The 25,104-nt window shown below is 37.8% G+C and overlaps 1 protein-coding gene across 5 annotated transcripts in view; it reads left to right on the top strand.

The window, feature by feature from the left end:
* The window catches only part of PIP4P2 (phosphatidylinositol-4,5-bisphosphate 4-phosphatase 2), an 85,372-nt gene that overhangs the window by 46,641 nt on the left and 13,627 nt on the right, over positions 1 to 25,104 (top strand). For all 5 annotated transcript variants that reach the window (XM_019453431.2, XM_019453428.2, XM_019453429.2 and 2 more), the window contains 4 exons: positions 5,836 to 5,984; positions 10,769 to 10,875; positions 12,247 to 12,370; positions 22,007 to 22,059. In XM_019453431.2, the coding sequence (XP_019308976.1) occupies positions 5,836 to 5,984; positions 10,769 to 10,875; positions 12,247 to 12,370; positions 22,007 to 22,059 (433 nt within the window). The remainder of the gene's footprint in view (positions 1 to 5,835; positions 5,985 to 10,768; positions 10,876 to 12,246; positions 12,371 to 22,006; positions 22,060 to 25,104) is intronic.

The raw sequence follows: 25,104 nt of genomic DNA, 5'->3' as shown, positions 1-25,104 counted from the left end.
ACATGTTGAGATCTGAGCTTCGTTACGTGTCTTGAGACAACAACAGATGAGAATGCATCTTCAGGAGAATGACTGTCCACTTGTGAGACAACTACTTCAGGGGAGGTTGGGGCAGTGTTCCTGTCAAGGAAGGCTCATCTCTTCAGACTCGGAGGAAGAGTTGCTTTCCACTCACCAGGGAGGCTCGCAGTAACTCAGGGATTCATATTCTCAGCTCTGTTTGGCGACAACCAGATGGCCCATTCCGTGTTTCCGAGGTCCACTCCTTTGCAGTCAATGCCCCAGCTTTCACGTGACAGCTTGGTAAGGCTGTGAATTCATGTGGTGTTCTAATTTTGCAGTCTACACAATTAAATTTGTGTTTGATTTCCAGCAGTATAAGCCCTGTGACAATTAGAAACAGGTGATACTTTCAGGGCTACGATAGAAGTGCTCCGACCATGACTTGAGCTGAGAGTTTCAAGACCTGAGCTGCTCGTTTTCTTTCTATAAAGGCTCCCAATGTATTCAGGGGAATCCATCCCACATCACAATCCATATAGGAGTTGTTACGGCCATGATGGTCAACTGAAGGAGCCACAAACATCACAGTCATCTTCAGGGGATAATCTGATTCATCAGGATGCCACTGCAAGCCACCCATTAGTATCATACCGCGTCCCACTGGTAGAGGAGCTCAACACTGCTTTCGAGCCCAAGGCAGGACCAAACCATTTCTTCAATCCCATTTTTGAGGGTCAGTTTCCTGGGATTATTCTTGGCATGAATAGTTAGGAGCTGAAGAGAGACACCACAGAAGAGAATATAATTAGGTATGGATTTTTAATTGTTAATTAGGTATGAAGTTGTGAAAATACTATTCCGAGGTGTCAAGTGGGTATCGAACGCGGGAAATACCTACCACAGAGTCTAGGGCTGAGAGAACAGAGGGGAGGGATTGGCATTAGTAAGATGTAATAATTTAGAGGCGGGGTCCTGCAGAAATGAAACAGGACTTCTGAGAGACACGGACCAGCTGGAGCTGATGCCTCTGAGCTCTGGAGAAAGACTTCATGCCCCTGAGGAAAGGGCTGCAAGTCCCTTCTTCCTCCAACCATCCAGGCTTCCTTTATCGCCTCCTGTTTACAGAATACAGCCTGCAGCCAGCTGGCAAAACCACGCTGTGGTTTGCAGAGTTCCAGTGCCAGCATGACAAAGCAGAGAAGGGGAGATTTGGAGCAAAGAGTCAGTAACCTAATAAGTAGCACATTTACCTTCCATTCTGACTTCAGCCGAATGGATCCATGGCTCTGCAAGAATCCAAGAGTCTCCCGGAATAGTTTTATTCCTTTGGTTTCACAGAGGGGAGGAACACAAGCTGGTCTTCCCTTTCTGGGTGCTGAACTGGACTGGAGAGATTTTACCCGAGAAGCAGAGATAACCAATACCAGCCAGGCTCACGCCCTCCCTGATGCATGTTCTCCCCAAAGATCCTAAGGAGGGGAAAAAACCAGCCAGGCTTGATCCTTTATATTTTTCTTGGTCATCCGGTGGGTTTACAGAGTAATAATGGTTCCTTTGGAGTGTTTCAGGAGTGTTTCACATATGCCTTGTGATCCATATTCTTTGATATTGTCTCTCTTAAGAGTCTCAGTTTTTCTATGAAGTTTTTATTATCATGAATGGATTCTTTTTCATACTCTGTCCTATTTTTTTTATTTTCCCTGTCTTCCCTCTCCTTCTCTACTTCCTCTTTGGCTCAGATCTGATTCTTGTCTAGGTGTTTCTACGGAATCCTCAGTAGTTCTTACGTTTTCTGCCTGTATGAAATGATTGAGCGAAAGAGACAACTGTTATCTTGGAGAAACCTCTGGGAGAGAAGTCCGCTCCTGACTTTTCTGAAGGCTGTATAAAAATCTATTCAAAAGTTAGAATCTCTAGGCTGCAGTTTTCTCTCCCATGAGATGAAGAAATTAGACACTGTAATTCCTAATATTGCTTGATTTTCTAACATGGTACAACTCTGGAACTTTGAGAGAGTTTTCAGGATTGGGGACTACTGGTCTAACAAATACTGCTCACATGGAAGGGAAAAAAAAAGATTTTTCACTTAGGCAAACCCCATAGAGAAACTGACCGTTGTTTAAGTAGCAAGACTCTTCTGGGTGCCTGGGTGGCTTAGTTGGTTGAGTGTCTGACTTCGGCTTAGGTCATGATCTCCCAGTTCGCGGGTTCGAGCCCCACATTGGACTCTGTGCTGACAGCTCAAAGCCTGGAGGCTGCTTCGAATTCTGTCTCCCTCTCTCTCTCTCTGCTCTTCCCCTGCCTGTGTTCTCTCTCTCTCTCTCTCAAAAATAAATAAAAGCAAAAAAGTGACAAGACTCTTCCACAATGAAGACTTTTTGTGACTCTCAATATCTAATGATCCTGAGTTCTGAGATTACAGTGGATTTTTATCCAGGGCAGAAATTTGAAATAGGTATGATAGTTGTCATCTGTTGACTTTTAAAGTGAAAAGAGGACAAACAATCTACATTGCCAATTGCTGCGGGTTTACTAACTGTGGAATTTATCTCTGGAGTTAAAAGTCCCTTGGGGCGCCTGGGTGGCTCAGTCGGTTAAGTGTCCAACTTTGGCTCAGGTCATGATTTCACGGTTTGTGAGTTCGAGCCCCATGCCAGGCTCTGTGCTGACAGTTCAGAGCCTGGAGCCTGCTTCTGATTCTGTGTCTCCCTCTCTCTCTGCCCCTCCCCGACTCATGCTCTGTCTCTCTCTGTCTCGGAAATAAATAAACATTAAAAAAAATTTAAAAAAAGTCCCTTACAAAAGGAGATGGAGTTGGAGGTGAAGGTTTTCTTGGGGCCAAAGTACAAGACATATCTCTGTCAGCTTAGGGCTGAGGTCATGGACAGAAGATTGAGACAATAAGCCTGGAAGCACTGTTTTGTGGAACAATTAGGCTGCAGCATCTGTCGTTCTATTTGATCTCTTGGATTGATTCCATCTAGCTGGTGGGCCAGGCCAATGTCCCCTGACTACCTCACCTCCGTCAGTATATGATTTGGAGGGTATTCTGTGTAGAAGAGACCTTTTTTTTAGTGAAGCTTATTCATGTGTTAGCACCCCAGGTCCTCTTCAAGGAGAGCAGCAGTAATATACTTAGTGTTGTTTTCCCAAGAGAAATAGATGTATCTCATAAATTTCAGTGATTCACTCGTCCATCCATCCATCCATCCATCCGTCCGCACAGTGAATATTCAGTGAGCTTCTATCCTAGACCAGGCACTGTGCAGGTGCTGGTGAATCAGTCCCGGACAAGCCAGATATGCCTCTGTCCTCATGGAGCTTACAGCCTCTCCCATCTTAAATTTCTGATCCTCGCTTGTTCTTCTTTTCCCCTCCTTCTACTTTTCAAGCCTCCAAAAGATTCAAGCATATTTTTGTCATAATTGGAAGCTTTCTTTTTTCAACAGGTTAAAAATTACATAGTACAAATCTTAGTGAAAACATTCACAGGGGTTTGTTGACCGTGATGTACTTTAAATGCTTTTTTAAGGTCCCCTATTGGGATTTTTAGATTCCTTTGAGCGAAGCCTTTGCCCTATTGGAGTAGATGGGCTTTGCTGGCCTTTTATGTACCCTGCAGTGTGCAGCCGCCTCCCTCACCCTCAGTACACTTGTTTCCTCTGTGAAATTTTCTTGTCTTTGAATTTCTTTTCTGTCATACTGCATAAGATGGAGACCGGGAATCATGGGAGAACTGCTTCATGTGACTTTATAACTCAAGAAAAAGGCAAGAGAGGAAATTGCTTTTAATAATAATGCTAATAATTATGAAAAACAATATTTATTATTAAGCACCAGGCAGTTTGTCTAGCATTTCTAGTGAGGTATGTATTCATTTTCCCAGAACAATATCTTCTTTATTGAAAGCTGATAAAAGAATCTGCAAATTGCAAGGGCTCCGACGTGTATATTTGACTCATTGTTCCTTTAACCCATTTTTTTTCTTGATTAATACCTTACAAGTCACTCTGGACCAACCTCAAATTCTTTCAAAGATTTAAAGCTATTTTTATAATGTAAGACATCTATAGCTTCTTTTCAAGTTCAGTATTTGGCGGTGTTCTGGCATAAGCCTCCCAGAAACGTATTGTCATTTCAAAGTGGCCCTTTTCAGAGCCTTGACTGCTGCAGAAATTCAGCTTATTATGAATCCTTTAAATGAATAACACTTATTGCTAGTCATTTGCTAGTTAAAAAAGATCTATATGATAAACCTCAAGGATGCCAGGTGGTGATTTGTGGATTTTAAACATACCATAGTGTGCTATGCTTTAAAAATACCACAGAGTTCAGAATCTAATTCAGTGGATAGAAATCTCTACTTCAAAAATGGCTCTTTTCATGATTAGCTTTTGCGGTTGTATTTTATAGTATCACAGAAGCCTCTCGAAATATCAGTTCTCTTTAGTGGGGCTTCAAACATGAATCGTGTGTTGAGGTGTAGGCCTTTCTAGATGTCCTAAGATACTACCTTTCCTTAAAAGGGTCTCCTATGCCTATAATTGAGGCAGCTACAGAGTGGGGTTAGACAGTCCCTTTAGAAATCTCATTCCAGAGTAGTATATCTAGATGCTTTTTCTTAAATTTCTACAACAAATATATACTTCTGGTAGATGAGCATAGTTCTGAAATTGGGCCACTACACTTTACCCAATCAGGCAATCTTAGGACTCTTAAACTGTGTGTGTGTGTGTGGTGTGTGTGTGCACATATTCTGGGAATTTTCAAACACACACAAAAGTAGATAGAACAAAATGACCTTCTATGTTACTATATTTTTACTCATTATCAACATTTTGCTAATCTTGTTTCATCTATTAACCCATTTTTTTCTTAGGGCATTTAAACTAAGTTCCGGATGTATTTTTTACCCATAAATACTTAAGCGCATTTCCTAGATTTTTTTTTTATTTAAAACAATTTTTTTTTAATGTTTATATATTTTTGAGAGAGAGGCAGAGCGTGAGCAGATGAGAGGCAGAGAGAGAGGGAGACACAGAATCTGAAACAGGCTCCGGGCTCTGGACTGTTAGCACAGAGCCTGACGCAGGGCTTGAACCCATGAACCAACCGTGAGATCATGACCTGAGCCGAAGTTGGACACAACTAACTGAGCCACCCAGGCGCCCCGTTTTTAACGTTAAAAATTTGAGATAAAAAAATGTTAAGTGTATTTTTATTTTTGTTTTGTGTCTGAAATTAGCAGTGTTCCATTCCAACTGGCTTTGTTCCATGTTGATAAGTTCAGTTTTCCTAGGTTCACTTTTGTGTCTCCTTAAACTGCCACCAAAACTATTTTGTTCTTGTCACGGCCAGCAGTTGTATAGTGGTCCCTTTATAAACACTGAATGGTAACTGCATAGTTTATGTGTATGTGTAAGTGATTTTAAAACCTTTCTCTCACTGACTATTTCTCTTTCTTGGTAATCAGATCATTCGTTGTAAGATTCTTACTTTAGGCATGAATCATCCCTTTCCTATTACAAGCTCTGTGACTTATGAGGGAACAGAGTGGGTATGTTGAGTATAGGTTAGTAAAAGAAAACTGGATCGTTTGGATAGACCGAGGCAAGCATGATTTGGATTTTATTGGAGTTAAGAATTCTTCCACTTCACAACGTAGGCCCATGTGTGTTTGCGCTCGGAAGCCAGGATAAGGTGGCTAGCTTTATAAACATAAATACAAGAGTAAGGACATTTTTGATAGTTTCTGCTTTACTTCTATTGCTTATATGCTCAAACCCTTCATAATACCGTTGGCCCTGATTCAGTGACTGATGCTCTTTCCAGCGGAACTCCCCCCTCCATATACAGCCATCGCCAGTCCTGATGCCACTGGTATTCCAGTAATTAACTGCCGCGTGTGCCAGTCTCTCATCAACTTGGATGGCAAGCTTCACCAGCATGTGGTTAAGTGCACGGTTTGCAATGAAGCTACGGTAAGTGGGGGTTTCCATTAATAAAACATAAAGTATTGTCTGACATCTTCTCTTTAAAGGAAGTACTCCACTAATGTTACTTAAAGGTAGACGTGCACTGGATAGAGATACAACCATATTTTCTCATCCTTTCTTTCTTCTCTCTACTCCTCTTCCATCATACAAGGATGTGCCCAGGTATTTAAGGTTAATTCCATTATGAACATTTCATGGTGAATTTAAGCATAATGCCATCTGGCTCTTTACTTTCTAACATGAGACTGACCCTCTACAGATGTTTACAATTATCCTCAGTGTCTATCCACGTCACAACTAAATCCATTTTGATTTTCACAAAAATGAGGATATATATATATATATATATATATATATACACACATACACACACCAAGGTTCACTTCACATGTGGACTTTGTACTTACTATGTGGAAGATTATTTAAATTTGCTCTATGTCTATAGGATGTTTGTATGGTTTTTCTGGGTTTAAGATTATGCATGTAGTATCGATATCTGTGCCAAAGTGTTTATAAATAGCTTGATATTTTATTCTACTTGCTTGATAGTAATTTAGTGAAACGTTCAAAAAACCTGAAGGGTGTATTTTTTTTTTTTTTAAATGAACCTTGAGAAAAGCAACTAAATTTTAAGTACAATTTTGAAACTTTCAAGTAATGAACTGACAAAGTGTATACTGGTTAAATAGATTCCTACTTTCATGGTTAGGCTTTATTTTTAAAATTTCAATCTTTGTTGGGATGAGCACTGGGTGTTGTATGGAATCCAATTTGACAATAAGTTATACTAAAAAATAAAATTTCAATCTCTCTCAAAGTTTGCAATTAAATGTTAATTTAGTTGTTGGTACCTGCATATTTTTCCTTTTTAGAAAAGTCTGAAAAAAAGTCAGCCAGAGATTACCGTGTCTCTGTAAAGCATAAAACACGCACACTGGGCATTATTATGTGTTTTATAGAAAAGTCATAAAATAAAACCTTAAGGCTTGAAGCAATATGTTTCATTGTAAATATATATTTTTATAAGGGACATCATTTGGAGATAAACTTTATTGTGTAAATAGAGGTGATACCTACAAAACCAGCTATTTCCTTTTTAAGTTGAACACCCACTAGCAAACTTAGCATCAACCTCATTAGTGCTGCTTTTAGAGTTAGCAACCAAATTAAGAGTTGTTAGACATAGATGGCAATTAAAAAAAATACCAGTACCTTAAAGGTTTCTTTGGATTTGATGTTCCTGTTGATTTTTTTCTCCTATTCCACCACTGACGCAAACTTTTGTTCTTTAATGACTAGAAAAAAAGTTTTAGAGCTTTATATTTACCCTTGGAAGTAAACAGAGCAGACTATGGGTTTCGTCAACAGCCTCAGTCTGGCTTCTTAGAAGTGAGGAGTTCATGATACCAGAACAGTAGGATTTGGGTACAAATAAACTACTTCTGGACATAAGGGAAATCGTGCTGACATTTTTGTATCATTATTGCTCCTGTTAAGTAATGTAAATAATTGTCAGTATCCTGGAGAAAATGAGTAGTATCTAACTAGATTGCCTTGTGTGGAGTCAGTCATACTACAGGGGAGGAAAAGGAGGGGAAAATGTGTGTGAGGAGTGCTTTAAGAGATGACTTCCCAATGTTGGCAATGTAACTTGATCTTAAATTTATTAATGAAGAGGTATTAGGCAGCCAGCAGCTTCTCTGGAGAAATTCTAGGTTAAAAAGAACAGACAAACGGACCAGAGTCCAACAGAGCCACTCCTTCTATTCACTGTCACTGTCCCCTGCTCAGTTTCACTGGGGTTCATTCTCCTCATGTCACCTAAAACAGGGTATCAGTGTGTCTGTTCTCCTGGGCAGCCACCTCTGATAGGAACCTGATATTCCTGAGGAGATTCAAAAAATGAAACAACAAAACAAAACAAAACCAGGCTAACACAAGTCCTTCTTTCGGTAGCTAGAATTGGGAAAGGAAGTAGAAAGTGGGAGGAGAGAAAATATGGACAAATTTTAACAAGACTTAGAGAATACAGAATTTAAAGCTAAGGGAGAAGCAATTTCTAGGGCAAGGTAATGGAAAAGTTGAGAAGTCCTGGAGGAAGAGTGGAACTAATTGGCTGAGTGATTGAGTAAGGAGTCTGAGATCTGGAGGCTGACAGACTAGAGGGACTGGGGTTTGAATCCTAGCTCTGCAACTTGAGAGCTATCTATCCTTGGGATTTATCTTTTCCACACTGTGGTTTCCTCATGTAGAATGGTAAAATAATAATACCTACCTAATAGGGTTGCTCTTGGGATTACAGGGGCAAAGTGCCCAGCACTGCATCTGGCACATACAAGTTCATTTTGCTAAGTAAGAATTCTAAAACTTATGCATCAGGACAGTGTCACCCCCGTTTCCCAGCCGATCAGACATGACAAGCCATGAGCTGGCACTAAGGACTAGTGCTTAAAATTGTCTAATTCAGTTGCCTTGTTTTGTAAACAAGGGAACTGGGGTCTACAGGTAAGGTGGGAATAAAATATAAAAAAAGCTGGTAGGGGCCTTTGGGTGGCTCAGTCAGTTAAGTGGCCAACTTCAGCTCAGGTCATGATCTTACGGTCCTTGAGTTTGAGCCCTGCATTGGGTTCTGTGCTGTCGTGACAGCTCAGAGCCTGGAACCTGCTTCAGATCTCCCTCTCTCTGTATCTCCCCCTCTCTCTGCTCTTCCTTTGTTCATGCTCTATCTCTCTCTCTCAAAAAATAAACATTAAAAAAATTTTAAGAAAAACTTGTCATTTGCCAAGTACACGTTTATTTAATGGTAGAATTTGGATGTATAGATAAATTAACCCAAGTTCTGGTTTTCTTGATATTTAAATTTTTTTAATGTTTATTTATTATTGAGAAACAGAGAGAGACAGAACATGAGCATGGGGAGGGACAGAGACAAGGGGAGACACAGAATTGGAAGCAGGCTCCAGGTTCTGAGCTGTCAGTGCAGACAGAGCCTGACGTGGGGCTCGAACTCACAAACCATGAGATTATGACCTGAGCTGAATTTGGATGCTTAACTGACTGAACCACCCAGGCACCCCTGGTTTTCTTGATATTTTAGATTGAATAGTAACACATTCTGGATGTTTATAACTTTGGGATATTCAGATTTTCAGATTTTATCTGTAATATAGCTTAATAAATTATTGATGACTTATTGTTAATTTTTATATATTTCTAATAAGGTTGTTTCCTTAAATTTTTAAATCTTTTTTTGAAATATGTCACAGATTTGAAATTATGTTACAAAAATAATAGTACATATTATGTACAGAGAATTCCCACACATTCTGTACCCACATTCCCCAAATGTGTTAATATTTTGTCACATTCACTTTCTCTCTTTAAATAAATAATCTTTTCTTTCTTTCTTTCTTTCTTTCTAAGAACCTTTTAAGGTAATTGCAGACATGGGGCTTTCTATCCCTAAACATTAAAAAAATTTTTTTTAATGTTTATTTATTTTTGAGAGAGAGAGAGAGACACAGAGCGTGAACAGGAGAGGAGCAGAGAGATAGGGAGACACAAAATCAGAAGCAGGCTCCAGGCTCCGAGCTGTCAGCACAGAGCCTGACGCGGGGCTTGAACTTACAAACTGCAAGATCATGACCTGAGCTGAAGTTGGATGCTTAGCTGACTGAGCCACCCAGAGGCCCCTCTACTCCTAAATATTTTAGTGTGAATTTCCTTAAAAAAAAAAAAAAAAAAAAAAAAAAAAAAAAGGACAGTCACTTATACAATCATAGTACAGTTATCAAATGCAGGAAATTAACATTAACACAAGGCTGTTATCTGATCTTTTGACCTAACTCATATTTGCTCAATGGTTCCATTAGAAAACACAAACAAACAAACAAACAAACAAACAAACAAACAACATGGTCCAGGAGTGAATCCAGAATTGCATGTCATATTTGATGTCATGTCTCTTTAATTTCCCTTAATCTGAAATGTAGTCTTTCTTTGTCTTGTACTGCCTTGATATTTTCAAAAAGTACAGGCAAGATGTTTTGTAGAATGTTCCTCAGTTTGGGTTTGTCTGGTATTCCCTCATGACTGGATTCAGGTTGTACATTTTTGGCAGGCATGCCCAGGAGAGTGATGTTCTAGTCCTTCCATTGCTTCATAGGTTATTTACTTTAACAGGCCTGAGTCCTAGTGTTGAAAGGATTGTTTTCTTTGTTTTTACATTTACTGTAAAGTTCAAAAGACGTTAGCATTAAGAGTTATTGCAGGTTGTTTGTTTTTAAGTTAAAAGATGTAATAAAATGATCACTTCTTATATTCCAGGCAGTCAAGTTCAAATTTATCATACACTCCTCTTTGCCCACTATTCTTAATGAGCTCACTCTTCCCAGACAGGTGCAAGAAACTAGTGAATGTTTGTACCTGGTGGGACAGATAGATGACTTTGTCTTGTCCTAAAACTTTAAAGGGAAAACAATTTTTGTTGTGCGCTTAAATTTTCTTCTCAAATTGAAAGGGCAGTGCAAGTGAACTTTGAAATACGCCCTTCACAATTAAATTTCTGCAGCCCCCAGACTTCATAGAGTGCTTGCCAACATCTGAGCTATTTAAAACCACTTATGATGCACTTTTCCTTAACCTGTACTTTGATAGCACTATGGGGAGCCTACGTTTTTAAGGAATCATTTCCTTTTTATACATAAACAAGCTTTGGCAATCTGTCCTTTGGTTAATTTGCTGTGTTTGCATTTTCTTCCCTTATCTAGCCAATCAAAAACCCCCCAACAGGGAAGAAATATGTTAGATGCCCTTGTAATTGTCTCCTCATTTGTAAGGACACATCTCGGCGAATAGGATGTCCGAGACCTAACTGGTAAGAGATAAACATTCATTCATTCATTCATTCGTTCATTCAACTAGTATTTATTAAAGGCTTATTATGTGCCAGGCTTTGTTCTAGAGTCTTTGTCCTCAAAGTAATTACAGGAGTTAGATTATTATTTTCCCTTTGTTAAAGGAATGATATGATTAGTTTGAAATTAATGGTCACAAGTATTTATAAGATATAATATTCTTGAATGAGCAATGAAAGATTTCTTGATATTATGTCAGTACTTAATGCAGTGTAATAAATTAGTGACTCATGAAACTTATTTAAAAGTAACGACTTATCCTCATTGTTGTGTATATAGTGAAGTTATTAGGAACACTTGTAATAAGGATATCTATGAGATCTCTAGTTGCAACCTGTATTCACACTGGTATTATATGAGTGAATGGAATAAACCCCTTCTGTAATGCATGCAGTCAAATGTTTAAATAGTTGTAATAAAGGTGTTTCTAAGAACACTATTTGTAAGCCATTTCAGACCCCTGTTACATCAGTGAAGGGAGGTGTCACCCAACTGTAATGTATATATGAGTGATTAAGATCAACTCAAATAAAGATGTTCCAAAGGGAAAAAAATAAATAAAAGTAACTGCCTAGTTTACCTTTGATGAAATTCATCTTAATCTGGAAGTGTTTTAGTCATCATTGTGTACCTTACCATGTACTATACTGGTCTTTGCTGAACATACTCTAGGCAGTAAATTCTGGAGCTATTTGCCCATATCAAATGCCATTATAGATGTGCCCAGATCGGAGTCTATCAAGACTTTACCTGTGTTTTTTCTGTGATTTCTGGGTCTTTGACCTTTCTATGAATCATTTGCAACCCCATCTGATGGCAGGCGAGGGAAGAGAAAGAAGCCTTCTCATCTTCCTTTTTGTCCAACTGTTATTAAATAGACATCAAGGAATACCAACCTACTCAGAGAAATTTGGTTGTGATTCAGCACTTTGGTACCTTCATGGCACGCAACGTATTTATTGATGTGGAATATTTTAACTTTTGTAGTTTTCTACAAAACTCAACTTGTGTTCCTAGATAGTGAATGATAAAAACTATTTTCTGATTTGGACTTATAAGAACTTGAAAAAGGCAGTGAAATGGTTCCCAAGGTCATTGATTAGGAACCAACACTATAATGTATGGTTTCCATCAAAAATATTAAAAACTCTCATTTTTTTTTTTTTTTTGCTTTTGAAGTGTTGCTTATTGTTACTTTCTGTGAATTTAGCTTCGAAACCTGACATTTATTTATTTTCAATGCTATATTCCATGTTTTTGGTCATATATTACAGGTTTTGCCCTCAGTCCATTTGTGGGATAATGACGTTGTTTCATTTCTCTCTCCACAGTAGACGCATAATTAACCTTGGACCAGTAATGCTTATTTCTGAAGAACAACCAGCTCAACCTGCATTGCCAGTCCAACCAGAAGGTACAAGGGTCGTGTGTGGGCATTGTGGAAACACATTCCTGGTAAGTAACCGGACATTTGTCACGGTGACATCAATCTGTACATGTAGGTCACGATCACATAGATTTGACCACCGCTCATGGTCTTGTGGTTTTATCCAAGTGCACTTAATCAGAAGTTTTGTGGTTTCTAGATTCAAGAAAAATTCTTATTATAATTTGTCAAAAATTTTTCTGCTTTTTAAAAAATTAAACTTGGAGTAAAGGGAGTTAACTCTGGTGTCCATAATTAGATAAACTACTGGGGAAAAAATAAGAAGTTATAAGTAGTTATAGGAATTCTTGTTCAACTAACTTTTAACTCGAACCCTAAGTTTGATTTTTTAATACATTTTTTTCAATGTTTATTTACTTTTGAGAGAGAGAGAGACTGAGTGGGGGAAGGGCAGAGAGAGAGGGAGACACAGAACCTGAAGCAGGTTCCAGGCTCCGAGCTGTCGGCACAGAACTTGACACAGGACTTGAACCCACAAACTGTGAGATCATGACCTGAGCCGAAGTCGGACGCTTAACCGACTGAGCCACCCAGGCACCCCTAAGTTTGATTTTTAAGAGTTAAGTTCATAATGCCTTGCCCTGTCAGGAAGGTTTTCTTTTGTTATTCAGCCCTCATAGGAGACAAAAAAATTTTCCTTAGAACCTAAGTATTAATGAAAACTTCCAGAGTGTAAGCCTGGGCAGGGCTGAGGTCACAGTGGTCTTCCACTGCAGGATAATCTAAGGGACGAACAGGTTTAAGCAAGTGTAGATGATTTGCATTTTTTTCCTTCTAATTTTTATTTTTAGTAGAGTAATTCATGTGCATAATTTCAATGTTAAATAGGATTGTAAAGCCTATAAGGAAAATAGTGATCATCCCCAAATACCATCCTCCAAATACTTCCAGCATTTCCAGCTGCTGTGCTGGTATTATGTACATGTGTTTAAATTGTTTGTTTACCCTTTTTTCTTTTTGATTTTAGATATTACCTATTACCCTGTACAATGCAGGTTGAGGATTTAGCACTCATAACATCCCTTCCCCCACTCATAGTCCTTTTCTCGATTCCGTGCTCCAGGTAGAGTTTTAATATTTTTTTCAATTAATGCTTAATGTTTATATTTTTTATGATTAGGTAAATTATGTTCACAGCTTAGCCAAGTAATATATTATATTTTGGCACTGTATGACTTTTCAGATTTTTTTTGGATTTGTTAATAATTGTATATCCTCCTTTTGGGGCACCTGGCCGGCTCATTTGGTAGAGCATCTGACTCTTGATCTCAGAGTCATGAGTTTGAGCCCCACACTGGGTATAGAGATTACTTAAAAAAAAAAGAATAATCGTCTCTCCTCCTTTTGAATTTAATTTTCTATTACAAATCATTACTTATTCCCATATTATTTTATAGAACTATAAAATTCCTATCAATATAGTCAGACACATCAGGGAATCTATTATTGAGGCTTCTTGCTACACAGCTGCCATTGTGGGACTTCCCTTCATCATTATCCTAGGAATTCCTTTTTTCTTTTCCTGTACTGGATCTCATGCCTTCCTTATAGCTCTTGGTTTACTCCTTCATTTTGGTGAACTACATCCCCTCTTAGCCTTCGGAGAAAATATGCAAGGAAATAAATTTGAGACCTTCTACTTCTTAAACAGTTTTTAATCTAATCTCACATGTACTTTATAGTTTGTCCAGATGTAGAATTGTAGGTTGCTAATTGTTTCCTCTCAAAGATTTAAAAGGCTTTGCTCCACTATTAATGAAAAGTTCAACTACTGCCCTAATTCCATGTCCTTTCTATTTTTTCTCTTTATTTGCCTCTTTCTTCTTTCATTTTCTCCAGTGCTCTGAAATTGCATTGGAATATGTCTTAGGATGGAAAAAGAAGATGTGATACAGATACATACATACACACTGGAATATTACTCAGCCTTTAGAAAGGATGAGATCTTACCATTTGTGACAACATGAATGGACCTAGAGGGTATTATGCTAAGTGAAATAAGTCAGACTTAGAAAGACAAATACCATATAATTCCACTTATATGTGGAATCTAATGAACAAACAAAAAGTGGAGATCCATAAATGTAAATATAATAGAGAACATACTGATGGTTGCCAGTGTAAGGGAGTGAGTGTTTGAAGGATAGTGGGAGGTACAGGCTTCCAGTTACGGAATGAGTAAGTCATGGAATAAAAGGACCAGCATAGGGAACGTAGCCAATGATATTGTAATAGTGTTGTATGATGACAGATGGTAGTTACACCTGTGGTGAGCATGCCATAATACAAAGACTAGTTGAATCACTGTGTTGTTCACTCGAGAGACGTGACACTGTGTGTCAACTATACTCAAGTTAAAAAACATTTATAAAAAGAATGTGTCTGAGGGAGGATATGTTTGAATTCATTATCTGGGTACTCAGTGGGCCCTCTTATGGTCTAGACTATTTTCTTTGTTCCCTCTTTCTAGAACCCTTTAGATCACCTGAATTATTGACTCTTTTTTCTTTTTCTTACATTTTCTTTGAAGGTTTGGCTTTTTCTTTTACTTACTGGGACACTTTCCTGATTATATCTTCCAAACTTAATTCAAAATTTTAATTTCAGATTTTCTAACTTAATTTTTAATTTCAAAGACTTTTCCTGTGTTCTCTGGTTAGTTTTTCCTTTTTCTAAAGAGCATTCTCTTCTCTATGGCATCTTTCTGAAACTATTAGTTCTATTTTTTTGTGAAGTATTTTTCTTCTTTATGCCTTGTCTCTGTTTTCTCCCCACCTTTTTTTGTGGTAGAGATTTTACAGAAAAGTTCATTTATATTTAAAGGTCAGTCACTGATTGGAACTTCTATTCATGCAGCAGGAGTTAAGATCTTTCTCCTTTCCTTCCTTCCTTCCCTCCTTCTTTCCTTCCTTCCCTCCTTCCCTCCTTCCTCCTTGTTCTGCATCTTCCTCTTCTTTTTCTTCTCCCTCTCCCATTTTTTTGAAGAACCGTCAACTCTTAATATCAAGAAGTCTTCTTGGAAGGCAAGTTTCTCTGGGGAAAAATCCTGCAGTTTCTTGTGAGTGATATGCCTGGGAGGCAGCATTTAGGAGTTAAAAGTAATGAGATGAAGGTCTCATCCACTGTTCAAACCGTAGACTTTAACTTGATTCCTTTCTTTTATTCTTGCCTTCTGCTATGGCGGGTGTTTCTAAGTTCACAAGCTCTCTTGTCCAGTTTCTTTTCAGAATAAATCACTCTTTTCTTGCATGTACCGGGAAGAGAGGGGTTTCCAGTTTTGTGGAGGGTAGGGAAGCATTTACAGGGGATACTGCTAGGAGCCCCACCTCGGAAAACACGTGGTAGCCCCAATACCTGAAACAGCTTGCTTTCCTTTGGCATATCTCTCTGAAGACAGGCAAGTTTCAGCACCCCTTTCACTAAGCCAGCTCCAGGCTCCATGAGCGTTCCGTTGTTCAGAGATTTGGGGCCATCTCTCCTCGTTACCCTTATGGTATTATACTTTTTAAAATTCATTTACCCCTATTTCAGTCAAGTTTAGGAAAATAAATGGAAATGCATGCATCTATCTGATTTAATTCATTTAATATAATTGCTAGGATACTTCTGATCTTGTAAGGAGAAGATAAATCTTCTTCCTTATATTTTATTCATTAAATGGGTGACTAAGTTGCTTAATTAGAAGATATAGCTGGTGGGAGTAGTTAAAAAATTTCTTTTTGAAAATTACTACATAGGATAATACACTCTGTAGGTATTGATAGATATCGAGTGATTTGACTAAGTTAAATACATATTAAATATATTTATTATTTTCTTTCTTACATGTGAACAAATTATATTTTGAAATACCATTTAAAGATCTTCAAAACAGATTTCTTTTCAACTTGTTCAGTCAATTCCCCTCCATAATTAGCTTACATTTGCATTTGCTCAGCTAAATTTTATTTTCTAAATCCTTGCCATGGATAATCTTTAGAGCCACATTGTAAGTGAGCTGATTTCATTTGTTCAAATATAATTACTGAGGGCGCGCCAGGCACTGGACTGCATAATGAAGGAACAGGAAGACACATTCCTTGCCCTCATGCAGTTTTATAATCTAATTGGAGAAGAAAGACAATTAAAACAAGAATTATATGAAATATGTTTAGGGTGTTTAGGCTAGAGTAGGAAATAACAGAGGGTTCTTAGCGCACCCACAGAAGTACCCAGCCTTAGAGGGAGCGAGTGACATTATGCTCAGAGTAATGAAGGCTTCAGTAGAGCTTTATAATTAATTCTGTATGTAGGGATGCTATGTATAAAATGGAACATGGATTGCATGGAGGGAAAGGCTGAAGAGGGGCAAGACTAGATGTTTGACTTTTATTATTCAAAAAAAGTGATGATGATGGTTGGGGAATAGCGTAAAGATTTTGAGAGAGAATTGACGTGCTGATAATAGAGTAGATAAGGGAATGAGGAAAAAAGGAAATCAAAGACAACTCTTAGAAAGGTCATATTTAATTTTTTGAAATCACCTGGTATGAATCCGAGAGAGTGATCCAAATTGAGAGGTTAAAATACATGTATATGACATGATTTTTAATACTTTAAAAAGTACTTTATGCATTTAGATATTTTCACACTAGAAGAAAACTACTAAAGTAATGAACAATTCAGAGACAAACTTCTAAAACTAGCTCTTTTTAATATTTAGTGTAGGCAAGTGAATCATATTAGCATATTAACACAGTGAATATGATTAAAAACCTTAATTCTTTAGCAGGAAAGGGTGTTTTGGATTAATATGTGATATTTAAAGATGATTTAAAAATTCCTAGAAAACAATTTTTTGGTGATTAGAGTACACAGTACATACCTAATGGGGTGGCTCTTACTTTTGAGAGTTTCAGATTAATGAGAGCTACTCAGTGTTGTAAAAAATAAATAAACTGCTTAGGGCGCCTGGGTGGCTCAGTCGGTTGGGCATCCGACTTCAGCTTAGGTCATGGTCTCATGGTTCATGGGTTCGAGCCCCGCCTCAGGCTCCATGCTGACAGCTCAGAGCCTGGAGCCTGCTTCGGATTCTGTGTCTCTCTCTCTCTCTCTGTCCTTCCCCTGTTTGCGCGCTCTGTCTCTCTCTCAAAAATAAATAAACATTAAAAAAAATTTTTAAATAAATAAACTGCAAATACCTTAATTCTGACTCAAGAACTTTGCCTTATCCTTATTATTATGCTGTGCCTTATCCTTATTATTATGCTGACCACAAATAGTCTTATGTCCTTTGTCATATGTCCCTTGTCCTTCAAGCTTTTAACTATTAGGATTCATTTACTTTTTCTCTACTTTGTTTCAGCTTGGCTTACAAGGCTTAGAAACAATTGAGATAAGTTACAAAGTTCAGTAGCATTGAAAAGGAAATATGAAAATTTCGGGACAATGAAAACAAAGGGAAGAAAAAATATGATAAATCATACATAAGGATATAAATATGTACAGTATTTACTCCTGTACGGTTGTTAAAATTGGTCTGAATTTTCGCTTTGAGACCTCTAGAGTCAATGAAGAGAGGAAAACATACTCTATTACAAGATATTCATGATTTTTTTTAAAAAGATCACATAGGAGAAGGTTTATTGGAATACCGTGACCTGAAAGAGAATTATTTCCATGGATTAAGCTAGAAGAACAATATAATGGACTATGTCCTCAACAACCTTCTGTTTATCATAACATCTTTCAATATGTCAGTGTTACAATGCTAAAGTTAAATTTACTATGAATCCACAGTATTCCCACTATTTATTTCACAGCCTGGCTGGAACCATGGACGATGTTCAGAAAAGCTAGATTTGTATTTTCCAAAGTGTATTCAATAGAACATTCATTTTGCAGGATAATAATAGGTGTTATGTGAATAAAGAGTTCCATGGTCATTGGGAATTGCTAGGATAAAACAAAAACTAAACAAGTATTTTTTTATAGGTGTGGTTTTTTTAAGTTTATTTATTTATTTTGAGGCGGGGAGGGATAGAGGGAAGGGGAGAGAGAGAGAGAGAGAGAGAGAGAGAGAGAGAGAATTCCAAGCAGCCTCCTCACTGTCAGCACTGAGCTGGAGGTGGGGCTCGAACTCAGGAACCGTGAGATCATGACCTGAGCTGAAATCAAGAGTCCGAAGCCTAACCGACTTAGCTACCGGGTGCCCCTACGGGTATATTCTTTAGCACTTTTACCAGGCATCATTGTCAATATCCAGGAGGGAGTTTTAATGTAGTATTTATAAACATTTTCTAAGCTTCAAATCATTTTGAGGGCATCATCTAGTCAGAGTACTGTTTGGAGGAACGTTGCTTGGAAAATAATTTTCCAGAAGAATAAAGGGAATACATAGCATTTAGCTAGCCCCGCATGAAAATAAAAGAAGTTTCTTAAGACACTGAACAGTGGAGTTTAATTTTGCATTTCCACGGGCCAGATGTTCTCTGTTGCTGATGAAAGGTAGGTCAAGATGCTTTGTCAACCAGTATCTGACTGTGGGCTGACATGCCTCAGTAAAAACTAACACAGTCTACAATATGTGCCTGAGTCATAAATGATGGTTCAACTTCGCTCTGATGTAGTACCTTCAGTCAGGGTAAGATTTTCCTTATTTGGATATAGGACATACAGTTTGGTGCTGTAGCGGAGAGTGACAATAGTTTTAATTTGCATCCTTCAAAGTAACGACATCGGTTGCCTAGTGTATCCAATAAAAAATAAAATCCAATAAGGTATTGTCAAATGAATCATTTTTAGCAGTGTAACTTTCTTGTGAGCCTTCTAAGGTTGATTAAAAATATATCTTGAGGAAACTGAGTTTACCTATTACATAGAATCGTTAGAAATAAGCCAAATATTGGAAGACCTTCGCTAAAAATGATTAGAGTTTTAGAGAAGTTGCCTTTAATTTTTCTGATAGAAGAAAGATAATTTGTTTTTTTTTTTCCTATTGAAGTTCTGGCAATACAATTCTAAGTGCAGAGGCTGCATTTGAGATAAAAGAACAGTAGTAAGTCAACTTCCTTTCAAAAGCACAAGTACTTGCATTCCCTTGAATAGGTTATGACAAAATCATTTCTAATAATAGATGATTTTCTGTTCTTAGTTTGCTGCATTTAAGTGAGTACTTGGAGATAACAAAACCCGATGTGTTAGGTTGCTGGCTGTATAATTTACTAATTACATAATGAAGTCTTACTTGTTTATCAGTTATAATTAAATTTACCATGCATAATCTGTGCTAAAATGAAGAACACTATAAAATGATACTACTGGACTAAATCACCTCCTTAGGTTGGTCATCTAAAATTCTAGAATTTCTACGCCCACACGTTAGCCTTCAGGCTTGGATTTTGAGTTCCTCTTCGCTCAAGGGTTTCATAATTGCCTCCTTGGCTGCTTTGGTTCTTTTAACTAGGAAAAACTTAAATTTGTTATTTATAAATAAAATTTGAAATGACGTTACAAGTTCAGTAGCTGTCCTAAAACTAATTATAAAAACATAAAAAAGCACTGATCAGATTTCTAGGTTCTTCACTGCTCAATATTCTGTACAACTCTAGCAATCTTTGTTTATTAGCACATCAATTCTGGCATTTTTACTTAGAATAAGTTTTGTGGGGAGCACTTGCATGGCTCAGTTCGTTAAGTGACTGACTCTTGGTTTCGGCTCAGGTCATGATCTCACTGTCTGTGAGATCAAGTCCCACACTGGGCTCTGCACCGTCAGAAATCCGCTCCCCCCCACCCCCCACTTGCACATGTGCGTGCTTTCTCTCTCTCAACCCCCCTCTCAAAATAAATAATTTTTTTTAAAAAAGTATAAGTTTTGCAGTAAGTTAACTCGTTACAAAATAAGTATGAAAGAAAGATTCACTGTTGCTTGCAAAAAAAAAATGTAGCCTTGGTGTGGCATTCCCAGATGTTGAAAAATAATGATTTTGAGAAGGGAGTGAACATTCATGTAGTTTCATCTCTAGTTTGTTTATGTTGGGACTGTATGCCCCTACCATGACTGAGAGATAATTTCAAGGTTAACTAACTTCCTTTGAGGTTTGAAATAAAAATGAAGAAAGAGACGCCTAGGAAAACCCAGATATATTTGATCTTTTTTAAAAGTTAATATTCTTTTAAGTTTTAAATTTTATTTATTTTTTTAATGTTTATTTTGAGAGAGAGGGAGAGAGGGAGGAAGGGAGGGAGAGAGAGAGAGAGAACGAGTGGGGGCGGGGCAGAGAGGGAGACACAGAATCCAAAGCAGGCTCCAGGCTCTGAGCTGTTAGCACAGAGCCCAACATGGGGCTCGAACTCACCAACTGGGGAGATCATGACCTGAGCCGAAGTTGGACGCTCACCCGAATGAGCCACCCAGGTGCCCCAAAACTCAAGAATTTTTTAAAAATTAAAAAAACGTCATGCATCAAAGACTCTCTGAAAGTTATCTTCTATTGTGTGGAAAACATTTGGATATATATAATTTATTGAAACCCTACTATACCTAGAATTGGAAAGTTATGAAAAGAGATAGGAGTGATTTGGAATCCTAAACAAAAATTAATTTTAATAAAAGATTAAGTTGTTTTGATGATAAAACTGAAGTACTTAAAGGAATTCTCCTAAAACTATAAAGGAAATAGACACTTTGTAAGAAGGTATATAGAAAAGCAAGCAAAATAGAAGTTGAGAAAGGCATTTTTTTTTATTTTTTATTTTTCGAGAGAGTGTCGTCAGGGAGGGGCAGAGAGAGAGGGAGACACAGCATCTGAAGCAGGCTCTAGGCTCCAGGCAGTCGTCAGCACAGAGCCTAATGCAGGGCTCGAACCCACAAACCGTGAGACTTCGACTCATGACCTGAGTTGAAGTTGGATGTTTAACTAATTGACTGAGCCACCCAGGTACCCCAAGGCATTTTTAAATATACATTTTGTAGTTAAGATTTACTTTAAACTTACATTGCACATTCTTTCAAAGACTTTCACCCGCTGCCAGGAAACCATTTCAAGGATCTCAATAACAAGGAAGATAGCCCATTCTATTACCTGCATTTACAAGGGAAAAAAATTGGTGCTGTAGAAAGACTGTATTTGTCACTTAGAATACGCACGGACAGAACCGAGAGCAGCCGCCTGACTTGAGTTCTCCCTCTACCTCGTTTGTTTAGTTTACTTACTTTGTGGGTTTCCCACATAAATAGATTATAAATAGCTGCATTCTAGTAATGAATTTAAATATTCATATATTTTGAAGGTTAGTCTTCAAGATTTAAAGGCAAAACATCTTTGAAGGTCCCTAAAATATGTTTTTATTCCTTGGGAGTGAACTGAGATATAAGACTGAAAGAAATCATTCTAATTACAGCATTACATTCAGTTTTCATTGTGAAGCCAACCTAGATTGCGTCAAAGCCTTGGGCAAGTCATGGGAACTGTCGCAAAGGAGAGTCCCAAACTTTATTTTAAGGGACGGAAGAAGTGTTGGAGGGGGAAAGCGCCTATACCCCCAGAGAAGGGGGTTGCTTCTGCTGTGATCCCTGGTAACATTTGAACTAAGAGAAGCATCTTATCAGATTGGATAGTTTTCAGTTGTTTTTCTTTTCAATCTTTTCTTTTTATTTACAGTGGATGGAACTGAGGTTCAACACTCTGGCAAAATGCCCACACTGCAAAAAAATGTAAGTTTCTCTACCATTGGAAATGCTACTGGGAAGTTCTCGAGAACAGTTTAAAGAGTTTAGAATTCTCACTTTGGTAGATTTTGATTTGCAGACATGCCGTGGGACAAATGCATGTTTAATATATTTATGCTTTTCAAAACTAAAAAAAGACATCTTTAAATTGATTAATATATTCTATTTTGAAATGAAAACGATTGGGCTTGATTATCACTCTCCAAAGGGAAATCAATTTCTAAGAAAGAAATTACTAAAATTGCCAGTAACCTGGTGAGGATTTGCAAATGTCCTGAGAGGTTATGATCTGTTGCAAATATTCTAAAATTTGTATTTAAAATATGGCTGTAATCTAGGAGAAACACCAAGTGCCTGGGGGTTTATAATTAGGTAGTTGTTAACTTTTTTTCATTTCCTATCTACTGAGATTATTCTCTAATAGCAGATTTTATATAATTATTTATCTGTCTTAACTATTCAGTCTATTTTCTCTATTCCTAAATAGTGTACCTAAGGAAATTAACAAAACGTAATATAAAAATGGGAAAAAAGTAGAAGATAGTTTGATCAAAGACATTTTATGGCAGCTGTGTTGGAGGTCCCCAAATCACCCCAAGATTCTGTGATTTTCTAGGAGTACTATTAGGAGTTAGTATATATTTGTACTCATAGCTATGATTTATTATACAAAGAAAAATCAATAAAAGAAAAGGCACATGGGACAACGTCTGAAGGAAACCACATGTAAGTTTCCAAGAGTCCTCTCCTAGGTGAGTCACACAGAAAGGGCTTAATGCCTCCAGCAGGGAATTGTTACAACACAGATGAAATATTATCTACCGGAGAAGCTCATTAGAGATTCAGTGTCCAAGGTTTTTATTGGAGCTGACCACACAGGCACCTATTACATGGCACATACCAAATTTCCAAACTCTCAGAAGGAAAGCATTCAGTATTCAGCATAAACCGTATTGTTTGCACAAACAATTTAGGCACGGTAAGCCATTCTTATCAGTTAGGGAATTGTGGGAACATTGTAGAAATTTAGGTTCACAGATGCTAGCCAAGGGTCCCATCTTGAAAGCAGACCTTTCAAAGGAGAGCTATCTCAGGCTTGCTATACATTGCCTCTTCCTGCACAGTATTTATTTTGATAACAAAATTCTAATTTGAAAATTATTGTTGTCCACTTATGTGTGTGAATTGTAACTTAAGCTAAGGAAATGAAACTGCAGTGTTTTGACAGGTCAGGTTTTTTTTATAAAATTTTTTTTTTTAATGTTTATTTTTTTGAGAGTGAGAGAGACAGAGTGCAAGCAGCGGAGAGGCAGAATCTGAAACAGGCTCCAGGCTCTGAGCTGTCAGCACAGATCCCGACGCGGGGCTCGAACTCACAAACCGTGAGGTCATGACCTGAGCTGAAGCCAGACGCTTAACTGACTGAGCCACCCAGGCAGCCCGACAGGTCAACTTTTAACATTGAAAATATGGGTTCATAGTTTAATTGGTGTGGTCCCTAGTTTGATATAAAAACCGTATCTATTTTGAGGAAATCCTAAGAATGATTTCTAGGAGAAAAGAATTGAAGTGTCTGAATAGAATGTATGTAATAAAATCTATTTATCTCTGCTAGATCTAATTCCAACTCAATATAGCCCCATAAGAATAACTTTTTACAGCATATTTCTAGCTTCAAAGGAACAGATACTTCCTTTTTTATTTGTGAAATTAATCAACTGAATTCTTAACTTTGTTGAATCCAGTAGAAGTCTGTACGTGGAGAGGCAAAGTGGATAAACCCAATAAGCACACAGAAAAATATATACTTTAGAGACACTCCCCCCACATGTATGTGAATATGTATGTGAATGATCCAGATTTCTTTTTTTTTTTTTTTAATGTTTATTTATTTTTGAGAGAGAGAGAGAGAGTGAGTGGGGGAGGGACAGAGAGTGGGAGACACAGAAACCAAAACAGGCTCCAGGCTCCAAGCTGTCAGCCCGGAGCCCAATATGGGGCTTGAACTCACAAACCATGAGATCATGACCTGAGCCAAAGTCGGACGCTTAACCGACTGAGCCGCCCAGGCACCCCTGAATGATCCAGATTTCTTTTTTTTTTTTTTAATTTTTTTTAACGTTTTATTTATTTTTGAGACAGAGAGAGACAGAGCATGAATGGGGGAGGGGCAGAGAGAGAGGGAGACACAGAATCGGAAGCAGGCTCCAGGCTCTGAGCCATCAGCCCAGAGCCCGACGCGGGGCTCGAGCTCTCGGACCGCGAGATCGTGACCTGAGCTGAAGTCGGACGCCTAACCGACTGAGCCACCCAGGCGCCCCTGATCCAGATTTCTGAGTGTTATTTCTGTTTCCACAAAAAGGAAAATATTAAATTGCAAACTGTCTTCACCAAGATCACTAAAAATTCTGTGGAAAATAAAAAGCAGAAACTTTTTGTGATGAGCAGATTGTATGCTAAGCACAGTGATGGTTACTTTATATACAGAGATACCCGAACTGTAATCCTTTCAGCAATCCTGGAATGCAGGAATTATTATCCTCATTTTACAGATGAGGAACTGTTAGAGAGGTTAAGGATTTTGCTCAAATGACTTGGGTAATTATTTTAGAACAGTGGCAATATTTTGCTGATAATAAAGAAGTATTGAATGTCTGGATAGTCTATGGTTAAAATATCACAAGACAGTGTATTAATGTTAAGAAGAATTTATATCAATTACTTCAGGAACAACTTGCATAGACATTTCACATGGAATAAGTCTGCTTAAATATCATTCTTAGAGGAACATTTATGGAATTGGGATCACATGCTAACCATGGGAGGACTCAGGACATCCGTTACTTATTTGAGTAAAGATACTGCTGTCACATGAACACCCATGGCTTCTTGTCTACATTTTCTTTTCCCTTGGAATGTTTTTCTTCGTAACAAAATGATGAGACGTCTGTTGCGATATGATTCTAAGGAATATTATTTCTTTAAACGCAAATATAAAATACCCTAAAACTATTTTTAAGTTCTAGGAGT

This window comes from Panthera pardus, unplaced genomic scaffold (genome assembly GCF_024362965.1).
Source record: "Panthera pardus isolate Hobbes unplaced genomic scaffold, ASM2436296v1 HiC_scaffold_7, whole genome shotgun sequence".
NCBI classification, from domain to species: Eukaryota; Metazoa; Chordata; class Mammalia; order Carnivora; family Felidae; genus Panthera; species Panthera pardus.
Note: the sequence above shows the minus strand (reverse complement) of the source record. Positions and strands in the feature narration are given on the sequence as shown.